General features: G+C 37.7%; 1 protein-coding gene across 2 annotated transcripts in view; it reads left to right on the forward strand.

The window, feature by feature from the left end:
* Positions 1-17,915, forward strand: part of frs2a (fibroblast growth factor receptor substrate 2a) — a 38,424-nt gene extending 20,509 nt beyond the window's left edge. Inside the window, exons 2-8 of one of the 2 annotated variants that reach the window (XM_017683155.2) lie at positions 4,655-4,737; positions 7,476-7,588; positions 7,906-7,996; positions 8,833-9,019; positions 10,497-10,634; positions 11,198-11,331; positions 12,908-17,915. In XM_017683155.2, coding sequence (XP_017538644.1) covers positions 7,931-7,996; positions 8,833-9,019; positions 10,497-10,634; positions 11,198-11,331; positions 12,908-13,849 — 1,467 coding nt within the window. In that variant the 5' untranslated portion in view covers positions 4,655-4,737; positions 7,476-7,588; positions 7,906-7,930 and the 3' untranslated portion in view covers positions 13,850-17,915. The remainder of the gene's footprint in view (positions 1-4,654; positions 4,738-7,475; positions 7,589-7,905; positions 7,997-8,832; positions 9,020-10,496; positions 10,635-11,197; positions 11,332-12,907) is intronic. The other variant, XM_017683156.2, reaches the window with a different exon arrangement.
* Positions 17,916-26,899: the final 8,984 nt, after the last annotated feature.

The following is a 26,899-nucleotide window of genomic DNA, read 5'->3' on the forward strand; positions in this document are numbered from 1 at the left end:
GAATGTAAACGTTTTGCGGGGGAGAGACTTGCTTCCCTTAGTCATCACAACCAGTTACAACACACACCACACATGTGTTGAGTCTGTGTGTGTGTGTTAGTGAGAATGTGGCTCTCCTCAACTGCAACTCGGCTTAAGAATAGTTATAGTGTTTAATGGAACACACATGGGTACATGTATGTAGTTAATGTGTGTACAGTTAACAGTTAAAAAGTGAGCTGATTTGAACGGAGTTGAATTAAACTGAGCTGAGAAGAGTGGAGCCGAGTTGTTACCAGAACTCAGTTGAGAGTAGATGTGGAGAGCTGAGGTAAGTGAAATTGAACTGGGCTAAACAGTAGAAATGAGCTCAGTAAGGCTGAGTTGTCTTTAGTTGAACAGAATTGAGATAAATAGGGCTGGTAGACCACCAAAACTGTCAGATAAACAGTACTTCAGTCTTTTGTCTATGATGTTTCTGTCCATTCTTTTGCTCCAAGAAGACAATTCAACCCTCTAAAATGATGTGTTGCTCAAGAAGTCATTAATGAGAAAAGGGAATAGACGCAAGATTTATGTCTATACTCAATGTGCTTTTAGTCTACCTCTTTCCTTCCATCCATCCATCCATCATCAACCTACCTACCATCCATCCTAATGACGGTTCTGACTGGAAATGAAATAAATGGTCTCTGACTTTTTCACAGTACTGTAGAGCAGAGCTGAGTTGAGTTGAGTTGAATGGAACTGAGGGAAATATGGTTGAATTATTAAGTTGAGTTGAGATAAACAGTTAAGGAGAGATGAATTGATCAGAATTGAGTTGAAATGGAGGTCAGTAAAGTTGAGTAAAATTTAGTTGGGAGCAAAGTTGCACGAAGTAAATTCTAGTCAATTCTAGAGCTTTGAAGAGTTGAGTTGAACTGTGTTAAGTGCCATTATGAGTCCAGATGTGCTGTGTTGTGTTATGGTTTGAGCCGAGCAGAGTTGAATTGACTTGTGAGCCGAGTTGTGAGTTTAGAGTTGAATTGTTAATGGCATTGCTGAGGTGATTTAGAGCTGGATCACAGGGAAAATTCCACTCTTTAAAATAATAAAAAAAAAAATTCTGCATAATTAAATCATTGCGATGTCAACAAAGTCACTCAGAGTGGCTTGATGTGACATCGTTCAGTGTAGAGTAACTTTCTAAGTTAGAATTACTCTGGTGGTGAGAAGAACCAGGAGTCATTCACAACACAAATACTGCCTTTTCTTGCTATTCATATGTATATGTTTTAGGCCAAAATTGTAACCCAGATCTACAGTAAACCAATATCTCTGGCATCAGGCAGCATATTCATAACCATTGTATGTATTCTCTTTCAGGGATGTAGTTTTTAGAAACATTAAACTCTTGCTCAGACGTCTGGTTCCTATCACCACCACTCTAAACAGTTTTGATTATAGTAATGTTTCATGTTAAACCACTCTGAAAAACCTTTGTTTACATCTTCATCGTTTAATTAAAATAAAAAAATCAGTGTAAGTTTCCTTTAGGTAGAGATGAGTAGAGTCTAGATAAATATACGAGGAAAGCAGAGATCCACATTGTCACAGTTTTGTGATATTTTGTGATGGTGACAGTGTCATGATGGATTATCGCACCCCTCATCAATAATTGTAGACAGATAGAAACTTTGAGTTACAACAGTAACAACAGTAACGGTAAGAACAGTGAGAACTGTATAAATCAGAGTTCACTGACCTTTCAGTTTAGATAAGGTGTGGTGTGGTGCTGAGTCACGCTATGTGGTTTAAGCAGCGTTTTGGAGACGAGTCATGTCCTCTCTGCTTATATGGGTTGATGATGATTGTCCCAACATGTCGAGGGAGTCTCACACACAGCAGCTCTCTACTCTATTCTGCATTAAAGTGATAGTTTAGCAAAAATCCAGTTTTTCCCCTTATCCCTAATGTTACTTTTTTCTTGATACTGGATATCGGACAGTACCGATGCCAACTATGTTGCCAAAAAACTTAGCTGTAAGAAACAAATTAGATGCAGAATCGGCAGCGAACAAAGGTGACAAGACACAGCGTAAACTGGCATCTTATTCTAACTCTCTGTTCCACATTAAATGCTGCTGCAGAGGCGAAATCTGCCACAAATCACTCCAAAAACTTGAGGAAGCTCATTATAAACAGTGCTTATATGCTTTACAGACTTCTCCGGATAAGACAGACACAGAAGTTTGATGTTTCCTCTGGCCAAATGCTGCTGCTGTCCAAAGACGTATGTGAAGAATACTTAGATAGCATAATTAGAAGTTAACAGGGGAAAAGTCTCTTTGAATAGGTGAAACGTAATAGTATCTCATGATAATTTACCAAGTAGTAATAAGTAAATCAGTATTTTAATGGGGGGGGGTAGTATTGTAGCCTTCTATTGATGCGCATATATTTTCAGTTCTTGAAAGCGAGTAAACCACCCCGAGATAAATCATACAGTAGCCATGGTAATCATAATTATTAACATCTTATGAAATTGTTGTTTTTTTAGCTTTAAAAAGGCCTGCACTCGATATTGAGATCATTTGACTGGTCTGGCAAAATGCTCGCTAGTTATTGACCTTCCAATGATATAGAATTCATTCAGAATGGATAAATGGTTAAAATCAGTCTTTTGAAAGATCTCAAGGCCAGTCCATCTATAAGTGAAGCAGCCAACATGTCTCGGGCCGAGAAACCGAGAAATCTAAATCTGTACACTAAAATGAAGAAAATACAGCTGTACTTAGCACTGAGCTTCACTGAAAACGAGCAACTGCTACTCGGTTGTTTGCTCAGAGGTCTCGTCAAATGAGGCTTTGAAGCCAAACAATTTACGCTGCCACTTGAAGACTAAACATAGCAAGTATTCATCTAAACCTTTCCAATTGAGCCAGAACTCTGTTTGCAACTTTCCACTCTGCAAGTTGAGTTCTAGCACCTGGTTTCTGCCCAACAAGATCAGCTGTCTCATTAGGTGAGTCAGAAAAAACAACTACATTGGTTAAATCTTCTTGTGGGCGCAGAAACTTTTGTGGTTGTGTGGGCCGGGAATTGCAAAATTTTGGGAACCCCTTTACTTATTTTTAACCTGAGCTGTTTGTAATGGATGCACTTCACTTGAGAGAAACATTTAAGGGTAATGTGTGAAATCATACTGTTAACGGCAGTACTATAAGCAGTTGTAGCGTCACTTCTAAAACTAAGTAAGCAAGCTTGAGACACTAAATATATCTTGGCTGATCGATTTTTGGTGAACTGTATATTTTTTGCTTTCTTGCTGTCCAGTCGCTTTAAGTATGAATAAATATTACAATAAGTTTTGATATTTATGTACTAGAGTAGCTGCACCCATTACTATAGTGTGCACAGTGTGTTTCCTGCTAAGCAATGGGTTGTAAAACTAGAGCAGCTATCACCCAGCCACTGAATTATTCATTCTCAGGCCTCAGGAGGGAGATAATGTGGGTTTGATTGTATGTTATTTCTGTAACTTCACCTATTACTGCATTTACAGAGTCATGCAGTTGTCAACTCATTCATACAGGGGATTTCAGGGAAGAAACAGTGATCTCTACAGTGAAACAGGCCACATCAAACTACTCAGAATGACATTGAATTATATAGAAATGTTGAAAAATGTACAAATCTGCAGTTTTTGTTGTTTTACTTGGGGAGTGGGGCAGTTTTTAGGGGCAGTTTATGCCCTCGGTGACTGAAAATTAGACACATTTTATATGCAAATCAAGGCACAATGCAAAATCTAAAAAATAACATTAGACCCGACCCACAACATATTAAATCATTAATTTCCCTATCTGTTTAAAAATCTAGTTCAGTCTAATGTGAAACTGTAGAAAACAACTTAGTATTGCAATACCTACATTTGGAGAGGTTATTCATTCACCCTATTAGGAAAGTAATGAGACCTAATGACAAATTACTTCAGATTATTTCTTTTCAATGTGTTTGAAAAGTAATCAAGGATTTCAGGGATAAACATGATAGACTAGTTACCGGTTCAGCTGTTTTAGCATTGCTGGAAAGCTTAGTTAATGCCATAGCCTACACTGCAAGCTACTGTAGCATGGCTAAAGTTACTCTGAGATTTACCCACCACATTTTGCTCCCTGTACTGCCATATATACTGATATTATAGCAGAAATATAGATGCCTCAAGCTACATCAAAAAAGTCAAGCTACTTGATGACTGTGACAGAGTGACATGTGAGATTAGCCTGCTGGCAACACTAAATCAGCTGTCACTGCTGAAAGTTTAAAAACTGCTTTCCACAGAATTTTTCCACTTGTTTCAATGAGCTTCAAAGTTTCAAAGTGAATGCTTGTATTAATACTGGCAACAGCTGTGTGTTCTTAGGGTTAAAGGTGAGGAAATAAATGTACAAAATGAATTCATAATGTGACATACAGCTTTATTATATGCATTAGCTTTAGTAATAATTCAGGCCTCTACTGTTTATCTATTATCCAACAGTCAGTCAATCAATCAATCAATCAATCAATCAATAAATCAGCTCCACATGGAACTTATTACTATCTGTTCTGTTCACTTCACATTTAGAAGCATGTGTATGGTCATATATTTGTGTGGAATGTTTATTCTTTATTCTCTTTCTTTTTTTAGCCTTCTGTTGCCTAGACAGCCCGAGTCTTTATTTTGACGAGCAACGTTCAGGATTCTTATGAAGCAGCGCATCCTTGAGTGTGGTCTGTTAAACACTTACACTGCCATTGCTATTTTTTGTCTTCTGTTTTTTTTTCCTTGCGATCTTGTTGCCAAGACAGCAGCAGTGTTTTATTAAATGTTAGAAATGGACACAAAGCGACAAATGTTTTCTCCAGGATTCGTAGACTGGAATTTCAGAGATTCAGTTAGACGCTTGTGGAACATCAGAACACCATGGAAATCTGTTTTACACTGTGTAATTTTAAAGTGCAACAGAAGTGTGGCGCTATTGCTGCAAAAACACAGCCCAGTGTTGCTTATGTTTGTTAACCCCTTAAAATGCAGGCTTATCTTTGTTATTAATTTTAAGGACTGTAAATCAGACAGTCTATGAATTATTCAGTGTCTACCATCAATGACTCAGCAACTACTCTGAATTATTTAGTAATTACTCTGATTTACACAGTAACTACTATGAAGTATTCACTATGAATTATTTATTAACATATATCATTGCATAGCCATGCACATGTACTTCATTTGCCAAAAATTCTAAAATTCTTATATTCCAAGGATTTTTACAAAATAAAAATTAGCTAAAAAGGAATCGACTGCTACATGCTTTCTTTATTTTTCTCTCTCTATAGGTGTCCCATTCAGTATTAATTATTTATTAACTAATGTGAAGTATTCACTATCCACTATGAATTATTCAGTAACTAATGTGAAGTATTCACTATCCACTATGAATTATTCAGTAACTAATGTGAAGTATTCACTTTCCACTATGAATTATTCAGTAACTAATGTGAAGTATTCACTTTCCACTATGAATTATTCAGTAACTAATGTGAAGTATTCACTATCCACTATGAATTATACAGTAACTAATGTGAAGTATTCACTATTCACTATGAATTATTCAGTAACTAATGTGAAGTATTCACTATCCACTATGAATTATTCAGTAACTAATGTGAAGTATTCACTATCCACTATGAATTATACAGTAACTAATGTGAATTATTCACTATTCACTATGAATTATTCAATAACACCTGTGAAGTATTCACTATCCACTATGAATTATTCAGTAACTAATGTGAAGTATTCACTATCCACTATGAATTATTCAGTAACTAATGTGAAGTATTCACTATTCACTATGAATTCAGTAACTAATGTGAAGTATTCACTTTCCACTACGAATTATTCAGTAACTAATGTGAAGTATTCACTATCCACTATGAATTATTCAGTAACTAATGTGAAGTATTCACTATCCACTATGAATTATTCAGTAACTAATGTGAATTATTCACTATCCACTATGAATTATTCAGTAACTAATGTGAAGTATTCACTATTCACTATGAATTATTCAGTAACACCTGTGAAGTATTCACTATCCACTATGAATTATTCAGTAACTAATGTGAATTATTCACTATTCACTATGAATTATTCAATAACACCTGTGAATTATTCACTATCCACTATGAATTATTCAGTAACTAATGTGAAGTATTCACTATCCACTATGAATTATTCAGTAACTAATGTGAAGTATTCACTATCCACTATGAATTATTCAGTAACTAATGTGAAGTATTCACTATCCACTATGAATTATTCAGTAACTAATGTGAAGTATTCACTATCCACTATGAATTATTCAGTAACTAATGTGAAGTATTCACTATCCACTATGAATTATTCAGTAACACCTGTGAAGTATTCACTATCCACTATGAATTATTCAGTAACTAATGTGAAGTATTCACTATCCACTATGAATTATTCAGTAACTAATGTGAAGTATTCACTTTCCACTATGAATTATTCAGTAACTAATGTGAAGTATTCACTATTCACTATGAATTATTCAGTAACTAATGTGAAGTATTCACTATCCACTATGAATTATTCAGTAACTAATGTGAAGTATTCACTATCCACTATGAATTATTCAGTAACTAATGTGAAGTATTCACTATTCACTATGAATTATTCAGTAACACCTGTGAAGTATTCACTATCCACTATGAATTATTCAGTAACTAATGTGAAGTATTCACTATCCACTATGAATTATTCAGTAACTAATGTGAAGTATTCACTATTCACTATGAATTATTCAGTAACTAATGTGAAGTATTCACTATTCACTATGAATTATTCAGTAACACCTGTGAAGTATTCACTATCCACTATGAATTATTCAGTAACTAATGTGAATTATTCACTATTCACTATGAATTATTCAATAACACCTGTGAATTATTCACTATCCACTATGAATTATTCAGTAACTAATGTGAAGTATTCACTATCCACTATGAATTATTCAGTAACTAATGTGAAGTATTCACTTTCCACTATGAATTATTCAGTAACTAATGTGAAGTATTCACTATCCACTATGAATTATTCAGTAACTAATGTGAAGTATTCACTATTCACTATGAATTCAGTAACTATTGTGAAGTATTCAGTATCCTCTGAATTATCTATTAAGTACTAAGAAGTATTCAGCATCCACTATGACTTATTTATTAACTGATATGAAGTGTTCAGAATTCACTTTGAATTATTTATTAACTACTTTGAAGTATTCATTATCCACTATGGGTATTTCAGTAAGTACTATGAATTATTCTGCAATTACTTTTAGGTCTTGTAGAAGTAGAAGAACATTTAAGCGACAAGTTTAAGTGATGAAATGAAAGTATCATTAATAAAGATATTTTCAGTGTCTAACTACTGTTTCTTTCTACAGTTTACAGGCCACTCTTCTGTCTCTGTGAAACATACACACTGCGGGTGAGATGGTGAGGTGTGACAGTGGTGTGTGTTGGCGAGCGGATCAGGATTGTTGATGGCTGAATTTAGGCAAGCGCTCTCACTCCCTCTGCTGACCAGCAGGAGAATTACTCTGAACATTTAGTTTATATTCTAAATACATTTACTGGTCAGTTTAATCATTAGAAAAATGTAAATGTATGCATTTCATAAAATAATCAATGCTTGACCCTTTAAATAATGCAAACACTTTGTTTAAACCAGTGTCATTGCCTTAATATATGCAGAAACATGCACATACACTTAATTTTACTAAATTTCTTATATTCCAAGGATTTTTACAAAATGAATATGAACTAAAAAGGAATCGATTCCTAAATGTGTTTTTTCTCTTTCTCTCTGTATAGGAGTCCTGTGGTATACTGAAGGATCATGGGTAGCTGTTGTAGCTGTCCACAGAAAGACAACATCCCTGATAATCACCACAGCAAATTCAAGGTGTGTCCACTCATATTACGTTACACTTCACTGATCCATTTGTTTTCATTTGCCAGAGCCAGTGGTTATGGAAAACGTTACTATGAACCATGACTAAGGGCACATTCGTCTGCTGGTACGAGTGCCTGTTTAACTTTTTTGTCGAACTATTTCAACATCTCCAGCCAACATGGCTAAAATAGCTTTTTGGTTATAGTTTTTTGTAATTTTCACCTGTCCATCAACATCATTCTGTGTCTGTAATCACTCTGTAAATGCTAGCTTGCGTTATTGTAGCCTAATAGCTGTGAAGCAATTCCACAAAAAACTGTATATCCTTTATTCAGGTTGGACTCCCATATTTGTTGTGTGTTTGGTGTTCTCCAAAAATTTTGGACACATCCTTGAATTTCAGGCTTTGCAACTGTGACAAAGATTAAGCTGAATTAACAAGGTTAACAATGGTCCATAAGTCAATAGCATAGTTTGTTTTAACCTGAGTTTGCATATTTCTGTTTCTTGTGAAAAGGGCCTATTGGTCATTTTGCTTCTTTCCTTAAGGACACAAGCACGATTTTCCAGTTAGATCTGTAATTTGAACCCCCAGCCTGCTAGTTACTGGTTTGACTCTCTTACCTCTAGGCTACAGGCTAGAAAGTTGCACCACCATATATTTACATATGCATTTGCGGCATTTGGCAGACACTCTTATCCAGAGCGACTTACAACTTCAGCATTTTTACACAGGTAGGCTATGGTGGTGTTAGGAGTCTTGCCCAAGGAGCCTTATTGGTATAGTGTAGGGTACTTGACCACCCATATTTAATGGGTGAAGATCTGATGGTGTGTGTCTGTAGGTTATTAATGTGGATGATGATGGAAATGAGCTGGGTTCGGGTGTGATGGAGCTGACAGGGGCGGAGCTTATCCTGCACACGCGGAAACGGGATGCGGTAAAGTGGCCATACCTCTGCCTTCGTCGCTACGGTTACGACTCCAACCTCTTCTCCTTCGAGAGCGGCCGGCGCTGCCAGACCGGACAGGGTGAGTGACGAGGGAAATCACTCATGTTCCTCGCTTTTTCTCCCATATTCACACCTGCCTATATCTTGTACTGTCTTTTTAAATGTAAAGTGATAGATTGGCAAAAAAAGAAATGCTCTTTGTAGAGTGCTAATTAGTGGGCTATAGGCTTCCTTTTCATGTTAATATTTTCTGGCATTGTATGATCTTCTGTTATCTTTAAAAATGTAAAAAAGCATGGTGCAAATCACATCAGACTTCACGTTAGTCCTTGTTCTAGATAACAGTGTGCCAAACAACACAAGTAGGTATTAAAGGTGGTTTGGGGTTTCTATGGTTAATCGAACTATTGTTAACAATATGGGTCGAATGCATTATGACACTTTCAATCTTCAGTTAGGCTGCAATGTATGTTCTTTACTAAATTTGTCTTATTTGAACTTGAACACAAAGAGGTGCAGTGTTGATTATTGAGCTCTCAGTGCAACAATAATTTGATCAAAATCCAAGAAGACGCAGCCAAGATGGAGTATTTACAAAGAAATATGACATTTAGCGTTGCCGATACTGTGATGCTGTTCTGAAATATAAATCCTCCATGAGTCATAAGTGTCCCATCTAAAAAGCCAGCACTCAACCTTATTTCCAGGGACTGACACACAAAGTGGGCTTTTCCAGGTTGCAGTTTTACCAGCAAGCTGATTGGCTATTTTTATTGATTGGCTGTTTTTATTGAAGAGTGGGACATTCCTTTTCTGTAAGCAGACACCAGGTTGAACATTACAAGCTTTCTCATTTAATTTTTAGCCAGTTCTCCTCCTCCTTTGTAATGCCTCTGGCTATATGGAGGCATGTTTGGAGAGAGATTTAAGGCACAGCCAGCTTCACTCAGTTCTGTAGGTCTCATAGCTGACTGCTGGACTGAGTTGTGCACAGACAGCTACTCAGTTCTCAGTTAGAATGTTTGGGGGGGTGGGGGTGGGGGGGGGGGGCATTTTGTATTTTCTATTGAATGTTATCGTCCTTGCATGTTTAGTACTGGTCAGCTTTAGCCATAATTGTTTAAGAAACTCTTTAAATTTTGTAACCCTATTTTGAAGCAACTGTGTGATGATTTAGACATGCAGGTAGCACCATACTGATTGTTGGGGTAGAGGAACTACCTTAGCCTTGTAGCTTGGGTGCTAAAGGTAAAGAAGCAAACTTCAGACACCAAACAGGTCTATTCTAATCGGGGGAAATGGATGGGAAACAAGGGAAAGTAAAGGTTGTCATGCAGCTGTCTGCATATAGATTTTGGCATTACTCTGTCCTTCAACTTTTTCTGCTCATTTTCTTTGTGATCACTTATGGTGGATGAACAACAGCAGCAGATCTCTGAAAAGATTCTTTCAATTAAGATTCAAAAAAGATTCGTACAATTAAAACTGAATTGAGTTGTCGGTGACATGAACATATTTTCTCCTGCCAAACTCAGTTTGTGTGTGTGTTTCTGTAGGTATATTTGCTTTTAAGTGTGCTCGTGCAGAAGAAATCTTCAACATGCTGCAGGACATCATGCACAACAACAGCATCAGCGTGGTGGAGGAACCTGTACTGGAGCCAGAATTACCTATAATCCCCTACAGTCCCACCAGTGAGCCCATGCACACAGTCAATCTCTTAATCTGTTACCTCAGTGAACAGAAATGTCAGTGTGGTAAAAAACATAATTTTTGCATGTCATTAGGGTGATGATCACGAATGATAATTGTTTTTATAATTAGAAACGCAATTTGAAAAAAGTGTGATTTTCAAATTGTAAGGGCTGCCATTTTAATTATATCATACATTGTTCAGTGTTGACTTAAGTTTTAGGTGGGACAATTTAACCAAATAACTAGCAGTCTACTGGTGTATTCAAGCCTTAAGCCTGAAAATTTGGATGTGCTGGTCTTATTGAGCATATAGCTTAGTGTATAGAAAATAGTTCTTTTTAAATGTCAATTGCAGAAAAATTATCATAAAAGTTCAGCCCTATTACTCATACATATAAATTAGTTGTAGTTTTTATTGGCACTATGTGGACATTTTTACAGTGTGGGCTTGCTAAAAAAGTCTTACACTGGGCTGTAACGGGGCAGCACAGCAATTCAGGATCCTGATTGTTTTAAAAAATTGTTTGCATGTGTTTTCCTGATTGGTCTCTGTTGTTCTCAGCTCCTGGTTACTCGGTGCCATCCATAGCCAATGGGATGAACCGTTTCCCCTCCATTAGTGATGCCTCCTCGCGACCCTGTAGCAGGTTACCATCTGTGGAGTCCACACATCCACTGCTAATGAATGATGAAATGGTACGAACACACAAGTAAACATTTTGAAACACACACTTATGTACAACCAGCAGTATGTTATAATGCAGTGATAGGGACAAATTACAGTCAGAGGGAGGTCTCAGAACAAACAGTACTGTGTTTAGGACCAGTCACAGTCAGGGGGAGGTCTCAGAACAAACGGTACTGTGTTAAGGACCAGTCACAGTCAGAGGGAGGTCTCAGAACAAACGGTACTGTGTTTAGGACCAGTCACAGTCAGGGGGAGGTCTCCGAACAAACAGTACTGTGTTTAGGACCAGTCACAGTCAGGGGGAGGTCTCAGAACAAACAGTACTGTGTTAAGGACCAGTCACAGTCAGGGGGAGGTCTCAGAACAAACAGTACTGTGTTAAGGACCAGTCACAGTCAGGGGGAGGTCTCAGAACAAACGGTACTGTGTTTAGGACCAGTCACAGTCAGGGGGAGGTCTCCGAACAAACAGTACTGTGTTAAGGACCAGTCACAGTCAGGGGGAGGTCTCAGAACAAACAGTACTGTGTTAAGGACCAGTCACAGTCAGGGGGAGGTCTCCGAACAAACAGTACTGTGTTAAGGACCAGTCACAGTCAGGGGGAGGTCTCCGAACAAACAGTACTGTGTTTAGGACCAGTCACAGTTGGGGGGGGGGGTCTCCGAACAAACAGTACTGTGTTTAGGACCAGTCACAGTCAGGGGGAGGTCTCCGAACAAACAGTACTGTGTTAAGGACCAGTCACAGTCAGGGGGAGGTCTCCGAACAAACAGTACTGTGTTAAGGACCAGTCACAGTCAGGGGGAGGTCTCCGAACAAACAGTACTGTGTTAAGGACCAGTCACAGTCAGGGGGAGGTCTCCGAACAAACAGTACTGTGTTAAGGACCAGTCACAGTCAGGGGGAGGTCTCAGAACAAACAGTACTGTGTTTAGGACCAGTCACAGTTGGGGGGGGGGGGTCTCCGAACAAACAGTACTGTGTTTAGGACCAGTCACAGGCAGGGGGAGGTCTCAGAACAAACAGTACTGTGTTTAGGACCAGTCACAGTCAGGGGGAGGTCTCAGAACAAACAATGTTGCATTTAGTACTAGTCAATGAACAAATGACATGGAGATTAGGACCAGAACAAATGATGTGGTGGTCAAGACCAATCACATTCAGGGGGAGGTCTCAGGTGAAACAGCATGGTGATTAGGATCAGTCATCAATCATTTGGCCAAAAGGATGTCATTTTGCTTTGAAACATCTTTATTGTTCCAAGTATATTGCCCACTATGTATACCTGGCACATGAACATTATATACCATGTTTTTTTCCATTACACAACTTGTTATGACAAAATAATGTTGTATATCACTCTAAGGCAGAGGTGTCAGGCTATATTCCTTCTGGGTCACAGCTCTGCAGAGATTAGCATTTTCCCTCTTCTAATACTCCAAGTTCAACTCAAAGGCTCTACTAATTAGCTGTTTACTCAGGTGTGTTTAATGAGGTAGAATGCTAATCTCTGTAGAGCTGTGGCCTAAAGGAACCCTGGTTAATTCCCCTGATCTAAGATAATGTGTAATGTTTTGATATCAGGTACACACATATGTCAACACACCTGGCTTGCAGGAGGAACGTCGTGGCTGCAGCAGTGGACATGCCCCTTTGGATTTCCGGCCATCCAATCCAGAAAGCCTATGCTCCATTTCCCCCAGTGAGACAGAAGCAGTGCGGCTGGTAATGGAACTGGAGAGTGTGAAGTTTGTTTTGGGTCCGACTCCAGTGCAGAGGCAGATGATCCTGAAAGAGAAACAGTGTGAGCGAGAACTTTCAGAAGAACGTAATGCCCTGTCTCCAACCGGCAAAGAATCCGTCAAATTTGTAAATGGCTGCACAAATCCAACTATTGACCCTGACACGGGTTACGATAGCGATGAACGTAAAGAAGCATCTCATGAACAGCAGAATGATTTAACTTTTAGGCGTCCTCGGCCTTTGAACCCTGTTAATCTGATTAGCCCTGCTCCTGATTCCCACAATGCAATTGGGCAACGTCGGACTGCGCTTCTAAACTACGAAAACCTTCCAGCACTTCCGCCTGTTTGGGAACTTCGCAAACCCTCCAGTGAAGGAGATCAGGGGGCAGAGCTTAAAAGCCCCACCCTAAATGGTTTTGACCCTGCTGACCCCCAGCACAACTACGTAAACACGGAAAACGTCACGGTACCATTTAGCGCAAACAAACCCCGAGAAATGAATATTTTCAGTTTTGACTTGCGGAGGGCGCCGGCGGGTGAAGCTTGTCGCCAGCTAAACTACATCGAGGTGGAGATGGAGAAAGGCTCAGACTCCAGCGGCCCCCAAACCCCCAAAACACCCACGACCCCTCTTCCCCAAACCCCCACCCACCGGACAGAGCTTTACGCCATTATAGACATCGAGAGGACAGCTGCCATGTCCAGCCTGCAGAAAGCGCAGCCACGGGACGACGGAACTGCCAGAAAAACGAGACACAACAGCACTGACTTGCCCATGTGATCTAAACAAACGCACTCAAACACTGTCACTGCCATCCTGAATCACACACCAACGCATGTAAATGCATTTGGAATGTAACCACTCCTGCCCCCAGAAGCATATTTGGGGCCTTTGCTAGCCATGCTAACATTAAATATTTTAAATACAAATAAGAACATTTTAGATAGTTTTCAAAAACTTAATGACACACCAGTACTTGTATATGCATTTGGAATTAACCCTGCAAGCAAATACTACCTGCTAGATGTTTCGGACTCTTAGCCTAAAATGGTAAGCTAATCTAAAATGCTTTTAACACAGTTCCAGTTGTTTTGTTTGTCAGTTTTCAGCTACTTTCATCAATCACACCAAGATATAGTAAACAACCCCCTACATCCATACAAGCATACACTGCCTGCTAAGGTTTGAGAGCGACTTGCTAGCTTTTCAATGCTTTTAAGCTAAGCTAGCATAAAATTTTTAAATACAGGTGATCATGTTTCTTTGTCAGTTTTCCAGGCAGTACTAGATCCCACACCAATACATACATTTGGAATTTATACACACTGTAGTGGCATACGCTGCCTGCTAAAAGATGGAGGACTAAGTCAAGCTGTTTTTAATACATCTAAACATGTTTTCTTAGGCAGCTTTTCGTAATAGTCACTCACCGGTAACCGTATATGCAGTTAGAGTTATGGTCACAACCTAGGGCTGAGAGCTGATCCCCCAAAAAATAGATTCCTTGATTCCAGGCATTTGGGAATCTAGAGTCTCCTAAAGTATTCTGACTCAATTCCATGCAGTGAAGTTTGAGTTTGCCTCACGTTGAGTCTCAGATTTTCTGCTGTAACTGAAGTGTAAAATAAGGTAAAGTATGAAGTTTGTAAAGAAAATTGGCTCACAGTTAAACATCACCAGTATATATACCCAACTGAAGGAGTTTTCCAAGGAGTTTTCCAAGGAGAACCAGGTACACCTTAGCCTGAGTAAGCTAGCGATACCTTTCTGAAAGTCCGTGCTAAAATATAATGCATGTTGCTTGTATAGTAATATTTGGAATTGACAATGTTTGGAACTAACTCCATAGATTCCCATCACTTTCCTGGAATCAAACAGTCCTACACCAACCCTCTACATTCCTACCAGCGCACAAGCCTGCACAAGTGTTTTGGAGACGTAGCCTAGCTTTTTAAAATGCTAAGTTAACATAACATGTTTTAATACAACCTTAATATGTTTTACTTGTCTTACTTGTTTTAAAAATGTCACTAGACACACATGGATACTTGTAAATGCATTTAAAATGATAGTCTCCACTCCTGTGTATACACTGTCTGCTAAGAGAATATAGACTAAGCTGGCTAAGTTAGCACACGTCGATTTGTCAGTTTTCAATAATATAATGAATGTCATTTGTGTATACAGTCATAATTATAGTCACCACACTCTGCCCCCACAATCATCTACTGCCAGTGAAACATTTGGGGGGACACTTAGCCTAGCTTTTTAAAATGCTAAGCTACCATAAAATGTTTTAATCCAAATTAGTTTCTTCAAATGTTTTCAATCATATAATTACACGCCAGTAGCTAGATACACGTCTGGAGTTACATCACTACCCCTGCCCCCTTGATGCGTTCACTGCCTGATGAAAGATTCAGGGCTAAAAAAGTTTTTTTTTAATGCAAATTACCTTGTTTTCTTTGGTAGTTTTGAATAATGTAGACACGCATTAAGAACTGTGTATGCAGTTATAGTTCTAGCCACCAACCCTCTCCATCTGTGAACACACTGCCTGCTTGAAACGTTTGTTACACCTAGGCTAGCTTTTCAAAATGCCTAGCTAAATAGTTTTTCAGAGGAAATGAGCGCCATTTATTACCGTGTTCCTTTATATCTTTACTCAAGTACGTGAGTTCATTTGTTTTGTCATAATCACAAAGATTTATGTGTTGATAGTATTTTAATCCAAGTATGCAGGTAGTTAATATTGAATGCTTTTAAACATGGCAAACCAACAAAGAATCATGATCATTTGTATTCAGATAATTTGTGGAGTTAGATGTCTCTAGACTTATGAAGTCTGAATGTTACTATTAGAGCTAGGCCTTCAGTTTGGGCCAAAAATGTCAACGCTCAGTCAAAAATGAGGGGAAAAACACATCGACAATAGTTTTCATGATCAAACACAGACATTTGAAGCTTGTAACTAACATATAAATTTTTTTTTTTTTCCTCGGAGCAGGCCAACAAAAGAGCACTTCCATAGATCTGCTGCTGTTTTCTCTTTGTAACCACTGACTGAAATCAGTTCTAATAAGAAAGGCCGTCCACGTTACGGCCAAGGCAGTTAATACCAGTCCTACAAGACCAGGCTCCAATGGGGAGAGAACAGCCCGTTTCAAAACATTTTGAAGTCACTGATAAAATGTGTTCACCGCTTTTGTGAATCTCCTCAACGAGAGGGGCTCTTGCGGCTTAAACAACAAGCTTATTGGCTCATTTTATTGAAAGGCAGGGCTCTCCTAACAAACCGACGCTGTGTTTAGGGGTACTAGCCTTCCCCATTCACATTTAAAACATTGATCTGTCTCCTCCTTGATACCATTTGCTGTAGAGTGTCTGTCAGGCTGCCACATTGGTTCTAACCTTCAGTGACAGTTTCCAGTTTGTTCTTACAAAATTGTCCCACTCATTGGAAGTCAAAATCTTCACTTCAGCTTCTGAAGGTCTAGCCAGTGGCAGAGCTTGTTTGGCTCCATCTGAGATACCACAGAGAAAAAAAATCCTGATTGCCTTAAGATTTTAACCCTGTTGTTTCCAACAAAAACCTAATTAAGATTATTCTAAACATACAGCAAAGCCCAATGATTAGATAAAATAAATTGAACAAGAAATTATAGACACACACTTTGTCACAGAAATCATTAGGCCTTCTCTAAAAGCCCAGAAGCCACTAAGGGTTTCAAGCTGGTGTATGTAGTAGAGCCCCGGAGAGTTAGTTTTTCCTGGATATTATAGTTTACTAATGCAGCGTAGATTAAAGATGATCTCACAAGTTCTTTAATGTCCGACTGAAGAGAGTGAGCAGCATATTATTTTGGCGGCCGTTGCTTCATCTTTCAGTCCTGTGTTCACTCCTCTTTATTTTAGATGAGCACCTGTAGTGAAGCAAATCAAAGGAATACTCCAGTGTTTTCATCCTTATCTTCTGTACAGTCATGTGCAACGCAATTTTGAACCTTAATTTTCAAATGACATGATTTTATTTTCTAAATTAATATAAGTTGAACCTTCTCTACAGAGAACAATATCTTCTCTCTGTAGAGAACAATATTGTATGGTTCTCTATAACCTCTGTATCTGTTCTCTGTATTCTCTACAGAGAACAACGATTCTAAACAGAATCATTTCCTTTACTAAAGAACCCTTGAAGAAGTTTCACCATGTAAAGCCAGCCTTAGGATGAAACAGACTTACCAAAGCTGTTGTTTCGCTCTGCCTATGTGAACCAAACACACTGACTGAGCCATCAGTGTATTTAGGGCTTTATTTTGTTTAGATTTTTTTTTTTATACACACACTTTTTACACAGTTACTGATGCTTCATCAGGCACTGAAAGGGCTGAAGGAATTAACCTGAACAGGTACTGACCAAATAACACTACACTGTAAAAAGATTTATTATATTAACTGCTAACTTATTAATAGAAGTTCACTAAAATCACAATTTTAAGGCAGCCAGGTTTCTGCCAGGTGCATTTTGAGTTAACCTTTTTTGTTTGTTTGTTTGTTTTTTACAGTGTACAAATTCTGCAAGGCTTTGTTCAGTGAGTGAGAGATTATTACCAGCATTAAACATTTACGGATCTGTGGAATGAGATTGTTTATCACTTGCTTTACACTTCTGGAGTCAGTTGTGTGCCAGAAGATTTTGACAAACCACAAAATAAAGCCTACAAACCAAATATAAAGCATGAAAAGCTACAATTTATGTAAAAGTCGGGATGCTGTGCACAATGTAAATAAAAATAGAATGCAATGATATGCAAATGATATACACCATATTTTAAAGGAAAATACTACAAAGACAATATATCTGAGAATGAAACTGAGAAATTGTTATTGTTTTTAGAGAAATGTATGCCATTTTGAATTTTATGCTAACAACAAATTCCAAAAAAGTTGAGTCGGGGGCATGTTTACCACTGTTTCATCACTTCTTCTTTTAACAACACTAAGTTTGGAGACTGAGGGGGCAAATTGCTGTATTTTTGTAAGCGCAGTGTTTTCCCATTCTTGTTTGATATAGGATTTCAGCTGCTCAACGGTTCAGGGTCTCTCTTGTCTTACCTTTCATTTCATAATGTGCCAAATGTTATCAGTGGTGACAGGTCTGGACTGCAGGCAGGCCAGTTTATTACAACCATGCTGTTGTAATACATGCAGAATGTGGTTTTACATTGTCTTGCTGAAATAATCAAAATGTTGAAAAAGACGTCTGAATGGCAAAATATGTTGCTAAAACATGTATATATCATTCAGCATTAATGGTGCCTTCAAATATGTGCATGTCACCCATGCCATGTGGAGTACTGCACCCCTACACCATCATGAATACTGGCTATTTAACTGTGCGCTGTTAACAAGCGGAGTGGTCTTTAGCCCGGAAGACACAGTGTCGATGAGATCCAAAAAGAATTTCAAATGTTGATTCGTTGACACTTTTCCACTTCCCCTCAGTCTATTTTAAATGAGCTCAGGCCCAGAGAAGCATTTCTGGATCTTGTTTATGTGGTTCCTTCTTTGCATTTTAGTGTTTTAACTTGGATTTGTGGATGCTGTGATGAGTTTTCATAGAAGTGTTTGTCAGAACTTTGTCATCTTTTAATGATATTATGTACCAATGATGATATAAACCAAAAAATCTTTATTATTCTACATTGAAAAACATTGTTGAATATTCTTTTATACTCATACAGGTCATGTTACTTTTTTTAAACCATTACACAAATTTACCAGCTTTTTCTTGCCCCTGTCCCAACTTTTTTGGAACATGTTGTTCGCATCAAATTCAAAATGGGCATACATTTTTCGAAGAAACAATACACTTTCTCAGTTTCAACATTTGATATGATGTCGTTTTACTACTTTCAATGAAATATAGGATTTAAATGATTTGCATGTGTTTGCATTTTTTTTATTTACATTTTGCACAACGTTTTTCTGAATGAGGTTGGATACGGTTGTTCAAAGGTTTGGGATAACTTGTCTTCATAGCTGCCGTTATTTTTATTCAGTAATATCTAATATAGTGTTGATTTGAAATACTATAAACTAGACACCAGAAGGTATTTTGAGATGTTTTATTCAGAATTTATAGTTTTTTGTGAACTGCAAGGAGTTATTAAAATAATAAATAATAAACTGCCTTTTTATTTATAGTTGTTTGGTAAGTTATGAGATGATTTTTATTACTCTCAGAACTTCATTCTTGATGTTTTACCAATTTTAGAATCTTCTGCAGCTCTGTTGATGTTTCTGGACACATCTTTTATCATTTTGATTTATAGCTGTCTATTAATCAGAATTGTGGCAGTGGTGTTGGAGGTTGCCCGGTCGAAATTCTGGGTGATTTATATATTGATGGATAATATTTTCACAGAATATTTTTGTGAGATAATAAGTTATCATATCCTAATAAGCCAACATGTCCTAATGTAAGTTTAAAGGTGCACTATGTACATTTTTTTTGTTTTGTTTCTTTGAATACTCTTTCAATGTGCTCACTATCATCAGGTTTATCACTTATGAGGGTTCAAAGCGCAATCTCATTGCATGCAATTACATATTAGCACCAGAAAGGTCTCCAAATCCCCAAATCTTACACACTATAGCTTTACGCCACATTTTATGTATGTTTGTGTAATTTAGGTAGTAAAAAAAAATATATAATCGACAAAAAGATGTGATGAATCTGATAAACAGTAAAACCAAATTAAAATTCACTTTGCTGGACAAATACACAATTTGGGTGTTGAGATCAACTTGTATGATGGATTTTTAAAATTTATTTTGTCAAAAAAATTCATGGGACCCAATGACCCCTTCCAATTTAAACCTTCTTACTAACTGTTTCAAATCTGTGAAGTTTTACAGTGCTAGCAACATATAAGAATCATTTTATATGTGTATTTTCAGCAAATTTTTATATCACAGAAATTGATTCTAAACTTTTGAACAGAAGCATGTTTTTCATTCTTATACGTAATATTTGGCCTATAGGTTTCATTATTTTGTTCCAAACTTTTGGCACTGATAAAAACTCACTTTGCTCAATACGGTATATTAATCACCTGCTACACTGCAGACACTTTAGTCCAGGGGTGCCCAGTCGTATCCACAATCCTCCAAACAAGCTAAGCACACCTTACTTCACTTGTTTGGTCAGTTCATCTGAGTCTTCAAACGTTTCCTCAGGTGATCTCCTTCTTTGTTGGAGTGAAAACCTGCAGCCACACTGGCCCTCTGCAAATAACAGCCTTGCTTTAGCCAAAACTACTAGTGCCTCTGATATGGCGACTGATGTTCACCAGTAGAGGGCGTGGTTGAGCTTTGTTAACAGTATGTCTGTGCAGTTCCAATCAGTTGGGAGTTTTTCTTTTTCATACTGTTGCTATTTTTTTCTTCTCATTTATTTCTTTTGGAAATAAATAATAATTTATAGGCATCAACGTCACTCTTAGTGTTCAGATCAAAATGTTTAAAGACATTCATATTCAGTCCAAAACTGGCTGGTAAACTGCATGCTGTACACTCTAGCGATTAACTACACAATCAAAAATGAGTGATTCTGTTTTGCACATTTGTTAATAACATAATACAAAAATACAGAAGTATTAAATAAAGTATATTAAATTAGCCAATAATGTCACATGAATTTGAAGAGAAATTTCACCATTTTTTTCAATTTCTGCCTCATTGAGTGGTTGAGATTTAAACAAAGTCAGAGTGGTTTGGTGTGATATGTTCACTAGTAGAGAGACTTACTGACTAAAGTAATGATAAAACTGAAAAAATAAGTTTTCTCTGGGGACTAATTTGTCTTAAATTGCGCTGCATGTACCCCTCCACCAAGAATGTGTTTTTGAATTATGTTTTAGGCCTAAATCCTCTCATCAAGCAAAGTATCTGTGACCATTTAATGTTTCATGAGCTTTTAGAGGTGGGCATCTAGTTTCTATCACCACAGCTGTGAACAATTCTGTAAGTTTCTCTAGAACCACACATTTCACATCAAACCACTCAATGACTTTGTGCACATCTTAACTAATTAATGGAAAAATGTTTTAAAATGGACTGTAACACATAATGCAGACACTTAGTCTATTAGTGTCCTTAGCTGTTCTCTGAATGCTGGTGGGATTTGTTTACTGTTTGATTGATTTCACTTATATTGTTATAAAGTGTATTGTATGCTTTAACTTGCATTATTTCCATGTTATTTTCTACCTGTGTGTGAGCGGTACAGTAGTTTAAGAGGGATGAAGAGAAAAATGGCTTTTCTTTTTCTTTTGCCAGGTACATAACTATAAATTGCAAAATCTTTAGATGTTTGGTAGAGAAATTAAATAGCTGACAAATGTTCCATGTTTGTCCTGTGATTTTTTTTTTTTTTTTTTTTTTTGTTTTTGTGTTTATCTCCTTAAAGAGCCCATATCCTATCTTTTTTGACTTTTATTTTCCCCCCTCTGATGTTCACTTACAATGCTTGCAGTCACCAAAAAGATGACCCTTGCCAACCTATCTTTATCCATAAGAGGCTGTTTTCTTAGCGTGCCTTTAAGACAGATATATGTAAATGAGGTCTGTTCTGATTGGCTGTCCTGTATTGAGCTTCATTCAAAAAGCAGTCCAAGCCAAAACACTATTTCAGCATGAATGGGCAGGGTTAAACTATGCTGTAGACTGTATATGAGTTATGAACATTTTTCATTTTGTGCCCTTACAAAAGCAGTGAATTCAAAAGGGGCAGTTTTTGCAGTTTGCGTTCCAGATGTGGACCGGGGAGTGAATGGTATGTTGTGAAAGTTCAACAGTGTTTACATACTATATCAGACTTTTATTTTGAATTTTTTTTAGAAAATGCCTCTTTTCCATCATATGGGCCCTTTCAATCAGGGCAGTGTTATCTTGGCGTGTTTGTGAGGCTACATTGCTGTACAAGTACACATGATTTAAATGGACGTTTTAATAAGTATGTTTGATATGTGCATGATTGTATGCATTGATGTAAGAGGCAGAATGTTTGTATTTTTAAGAGAATAAACATTGTGTATTTTTGTGATATGTACACTTTTACATCTTTTACCATCAGTGCCGACTCTATTTTTGTAGCGTGGCCGAAATATTAAAGATGAGAAACTCTATGCTGTGTGTTTGTGCTCATGGACCATGCATTTGTTTATATGTATATTTATATGTGTATATAAGCCTGAAGGGCCTAAATTCTTGTTTTTTTGACTGTACCTTTAAGACTGATAAGATGGGTGGATGATGATGGGTGGAGCTAAAGCACTGCAGCCTGAATAGGCAGATAAATGAAAATTGATCATGTGATGTTTCAACCATGATTACTTCAAAACAAGTGTTTATGCATTTTAGTACCCATATATGGACTGTATGAGCTTAGGAGTGAATGTGTTGACACTTCAACAGTGTTTATGTACTACATCCAACTCTTGTTTCAAAAAGGAAAAACAAATTTTCCCATGATACGGATATTTTAAAGACATTAAGGAGCTAAAACTCACAATTGGTGAAATGTAAATAAAAAACAAACAGCAATGATCTGCAAATCCCTTCTGAACTGTATTCGACATTTAATATTTCAACTAATGGTTATTGTTTTTTTTGTATATGCTTATTCTAATGTGATTCCTGCCACACATTCCAAAACAGTTGGGGCAAGAGCGCGTTCACCACTGTGTTGCATTATGTTTTAACAATGCTCTGTAATTGTTTGGGAGTTGAGAACGCTGATTGTTGTTGTGAAAGGGGAGTTTTTTTCAAATTGTGTTTGATGAAATTCTCAAGTGGTGCCCATGTAGTTATGTTCATTACATGCGCGTTATTTTTAATGCAGTGCCCTCTGAGGCATTGAAGGTCACAGGCACTTACTATTAGTTTTCGGCCTTGCACTTTACGCACAGAGATTCCTCTGGATCCTCTGAATCTTTTAATCATGTTATGGAGTGTAGATGGTAAAATCTCCAAATTCCTTTCAGTCATGAGAAACATATTTAAACTGTCGGCTTGCTTATGTAGTTTTTCACATAGTGATGACTAAAAGCTTCACCTGTTACCTTTTGACCTATTTACCTGTGGGGAAAATTTTGTTTTAGATTATCTGACTCTTACATTTGAACTTCCCAGTTTTGCACTGCACCTGTCCCAAAGCTTTTTCTGAATGGCTTGCAGGCATCAAATTTGGAATAAGCGTATATTTACAAACATCAATGTGGTTGATAGGGTCAAATATCAAACATCTCTTCTGTGTGCTATTTTCAATCAAATATCTGTAAATGACAAACAAATGAGCTCCACCTACCTTATAGGTCCACTATACGAACATAGTTACCGACTGTAGCCCATGAGTTGGTGCACTGTTCATGAGCCCACTTTACCCCTTTCATCACTGGTCCGTTTCTAACCAGATATAATTCAGGTAGATCATTTTCATCACAGCAGTAATACTGACCTTGTAGTTTAATATGTTTGTGTGGCATTGTGAGAATCAACTTTTCAGTTTCAAAATGTGCAGTGAATTTCTCTTGATCCGTTGTCCATTGGGACAGTGCTGGTACAGCAATTCCACTTTTCATTAGTTCCAGTGAACTCACCACCAGGGGGCAGTAGATTGGTGAAAACAACCAGAATTTTAAAATTATGTACATATTGATATTTGACGTCTGTTCAGAAGGACCACTCTCTACGAATTCTGTTGATGTATCATGTATTCATTAGAATATAAGGTCCAGGTTTGGTTCAACAAACTGAACTTTTGACACTGCACACGTCATTTTCATCTCTTACACTGACTCAACTGGCACATGTGGAGAATAGCCGCAGTGATGATGATGATGATGATGATGCTTTCTGACTATCTAACATTACCTCAGTCAACTCTGACTGATAATTCTAAGAACATGAATCAACACACCAGCATACCATTCCGGGGCACTTAGCGATGATGTAATAGTGTTTGGTGATTTTCTCCTCACTGGGAAGAGTAAAACAGTAAGCCACAAGGTCATGCTTTGCCATGAGTTTATCACAAGTAAGGGTGTCCGCTTGGCATCGTTCCTAAAACCCCCTTACCTTTGCTCAGCTTAGTTCTAGTTTAGAAAATAATCCGTCAGCCCCTCCGTTTAAACAAAACCTAATTCTTACTTTATCTTTCAGTACACTTGGTTTACACATGTATTTACATTCTTTTTTGAGATGTGACTGACCAGTTGCCCCCCCTCCCCCTCACTCCAGCATCTTAGATATAAAGGTACAGTTATAACCCAGAAGTTGTTAGGGGGATCTCTGGCAGTCGCAGAGCTCTAATCAGCAGCTTTGATGTTTTGATGTTAATAACACTTTTACTCACTGCTGCGTACTAAAGGTGTTATTATCAAACATCAAATAAACAGACATTACTCACTGCTGCCCTTTAATAGCCTTAACAAACCTCAAATATTTTAATGTTAACAACCTATCAGGAGGCGAAGAACAGAAAAGAAAAAGTGGAGAAAAAGCTTGAAGATAAAGGTATGTTTTCTCTTTATGTGGTGTTAATTATTTTTTTTGGCTTATAGTAACAGGAAGTAGTGGATCTGGGCTCCGTTTTATGATTGTTTAGACAGGCTTTCTGGTTTTAGCTTCACTAAACCTGACAAACACCGATACATTTCACGAAAGCAGGTTACCGGTTCAGATTTGATTAAACAGGGTTTGGATAGACTGATTAGTCCAGATTTAAACACTCAGACAATGATTAATCCAGGTTTGGATACTCAGGTTTACTCAATCCAGGTTTATATACTCAAGATGTAATTAATCCAGGTTTAGATACTCAGACAGTGATTAATCGAGGCTTAGATACTCAGGCAGTGTGAAACATAAGGAGTCTCTAGAAAAGTTAAAAAAAACATCATAATACTTAGAAATGCTTTACTTTCTACATATTTATCTGTGGAAATGCAATTCCAATGCCTTTGCCACCAGAGTTGGATCCAATCAAGATTAAAAGTTATCTAGGTAAGCAACAAATACTGCATGGTGAGACACAGCCCTTGATCCAGAATGCTGAGAAGGTGGTCTGTAATTTGAAACAATAGTACACTGACCTATAATAGAGAGAATGGTGTATATGTTTTTGCCACTCTGGGCCTGGAATGCCTGCTATAGTGCAATATAACTTTAGAGGAGCATGAAACCAGTCACAAGACCTGCGTAACACTTTATGGCCTCTTGTCACATACCAACAACTATAGCTTTTCCAAGCTATAAGAAGAAGGTAGCTCAGTATTCCCAGCATGGACATCATGGCAGAGGCTGCAAAGAGACCGAAGATGTTGTTGGAGGAAGAGCAAAGGAGTAGACTGGACTTGCTTTTAACTCACTAGCAAGAGCTAAAAGAGTAAAGGAGCTGAAAGTATGCAAGATATTCTCATAGCTACTAAGATATAAACAAAATATCCCTGCCAGTGTTATTTATGATAGATTGGGACGTAGGCCATGACCTTATCAGTGTCATCTGTGCCTCACCGTGTTTTGTAATTTTTCTGGATGCTATAAGTCTAACATCAGTCCCATTTCAGGCTTGCAAGCAAATTCTATCAGATAAATTCATCCCATGCCAAAAGGTTTGGTCAGCCTTTGTCAATCTTACACTAAGTAAGTCTTGATAGTCTGCAACTTTCTGTGATAAAATCCTGTGATATTAGTCTAACTTACAATTTGCCATAGATCTTTCTCTTCTGATTTAGTGTTTGGAGGTATTGTGCCGAATTCTGTCTTGCTGGCAGAATGTCAACAGGTTACACTTGTGAATGTAATCGGCAATGTCCGTATTCCTGCATGATAAGTGAGCACACGAAGGAAAGTTGGATTCTGTATCCTTCAGCTAGTCAACAAATGCATGTGTACATGAGGGGGGCTCATGGCATGATTTCTATTTATGACAATGGAAAAAAATACCAATTCTTGCATAATGCTGCTTTAAACTGTAACCTCAAACAAGTGTCCAATCATCAGCAATACGCAAGTAACCAGTTCTAAATTTAGACAGCTTGTGATAGTCATTGTTATTAGTTAGCATATGATTTTACGTCATACCTAGCAATATGAGGGGCCCCCAAAAGGGTGCAACCAGCCGTGCTCACCACTGCCCTCTAATGGAGCTATTTTATCTGCTTTGTGCATTCGTCTATTGATTATATGTTGTTGGCGTGGGGATGTGTGTGTGGGGTTGGCTGAAATCATTTCTTTTCAACACTGCCCCCAATCACCCCCCACTTAGATTACATAGATTACAGCCCTGTCTGAGACAGAAGTGAGATGAAAAGCGATAACTTTCCATGTCTGTGGTGGGCGTACTGCAGGGGTGTATATTAGGCTTGTTATCGCTGTAATTTTTGCTCTGTGTTTGTGTGGCTGCTTTGTTGATGTCTTGTTCATGTTGTAACTCACTGTGTTTGCTTTTCTCCTGGAAAGTTTCCTCTGTTCCTGATACATTTCCGTTCTTCACATTTGATGAAATTAGACAGATTTGGGTTGAGTCAAAAGTAGAGACAGAATATAAATATAGTATTTTACACTATGCATCTTCATTTCACCATGTAGCTTTCACGTAATGCTGTGGATTCATATTTTATCGACCATGAAAGTGATGCAAACAAAGTGCGACACACTTTGCTTGCGCTAATGTAAAAGATCTATCTTTGGTTTATAGCAGCAGGGTTCTAATCAAACAAGATGAAACAACTTTCCATTTTACTGACGTTAGAATTGAGTGTT

This window comes from Pygocentrus nattereri, chromosome 1 (assembly GCF_015220715.1).
Source record: "Pygocentrus nattereri isolate fPygNat1 chromosome 1, fPygNat1.pri, whole genome shotgun sequence".
NCBI lineage: Eukaryota > Metazoa > Chordata > Actinopteri > Characiformes > Serrasalmidae > Pygocentrus > Pygocentrus nattereri.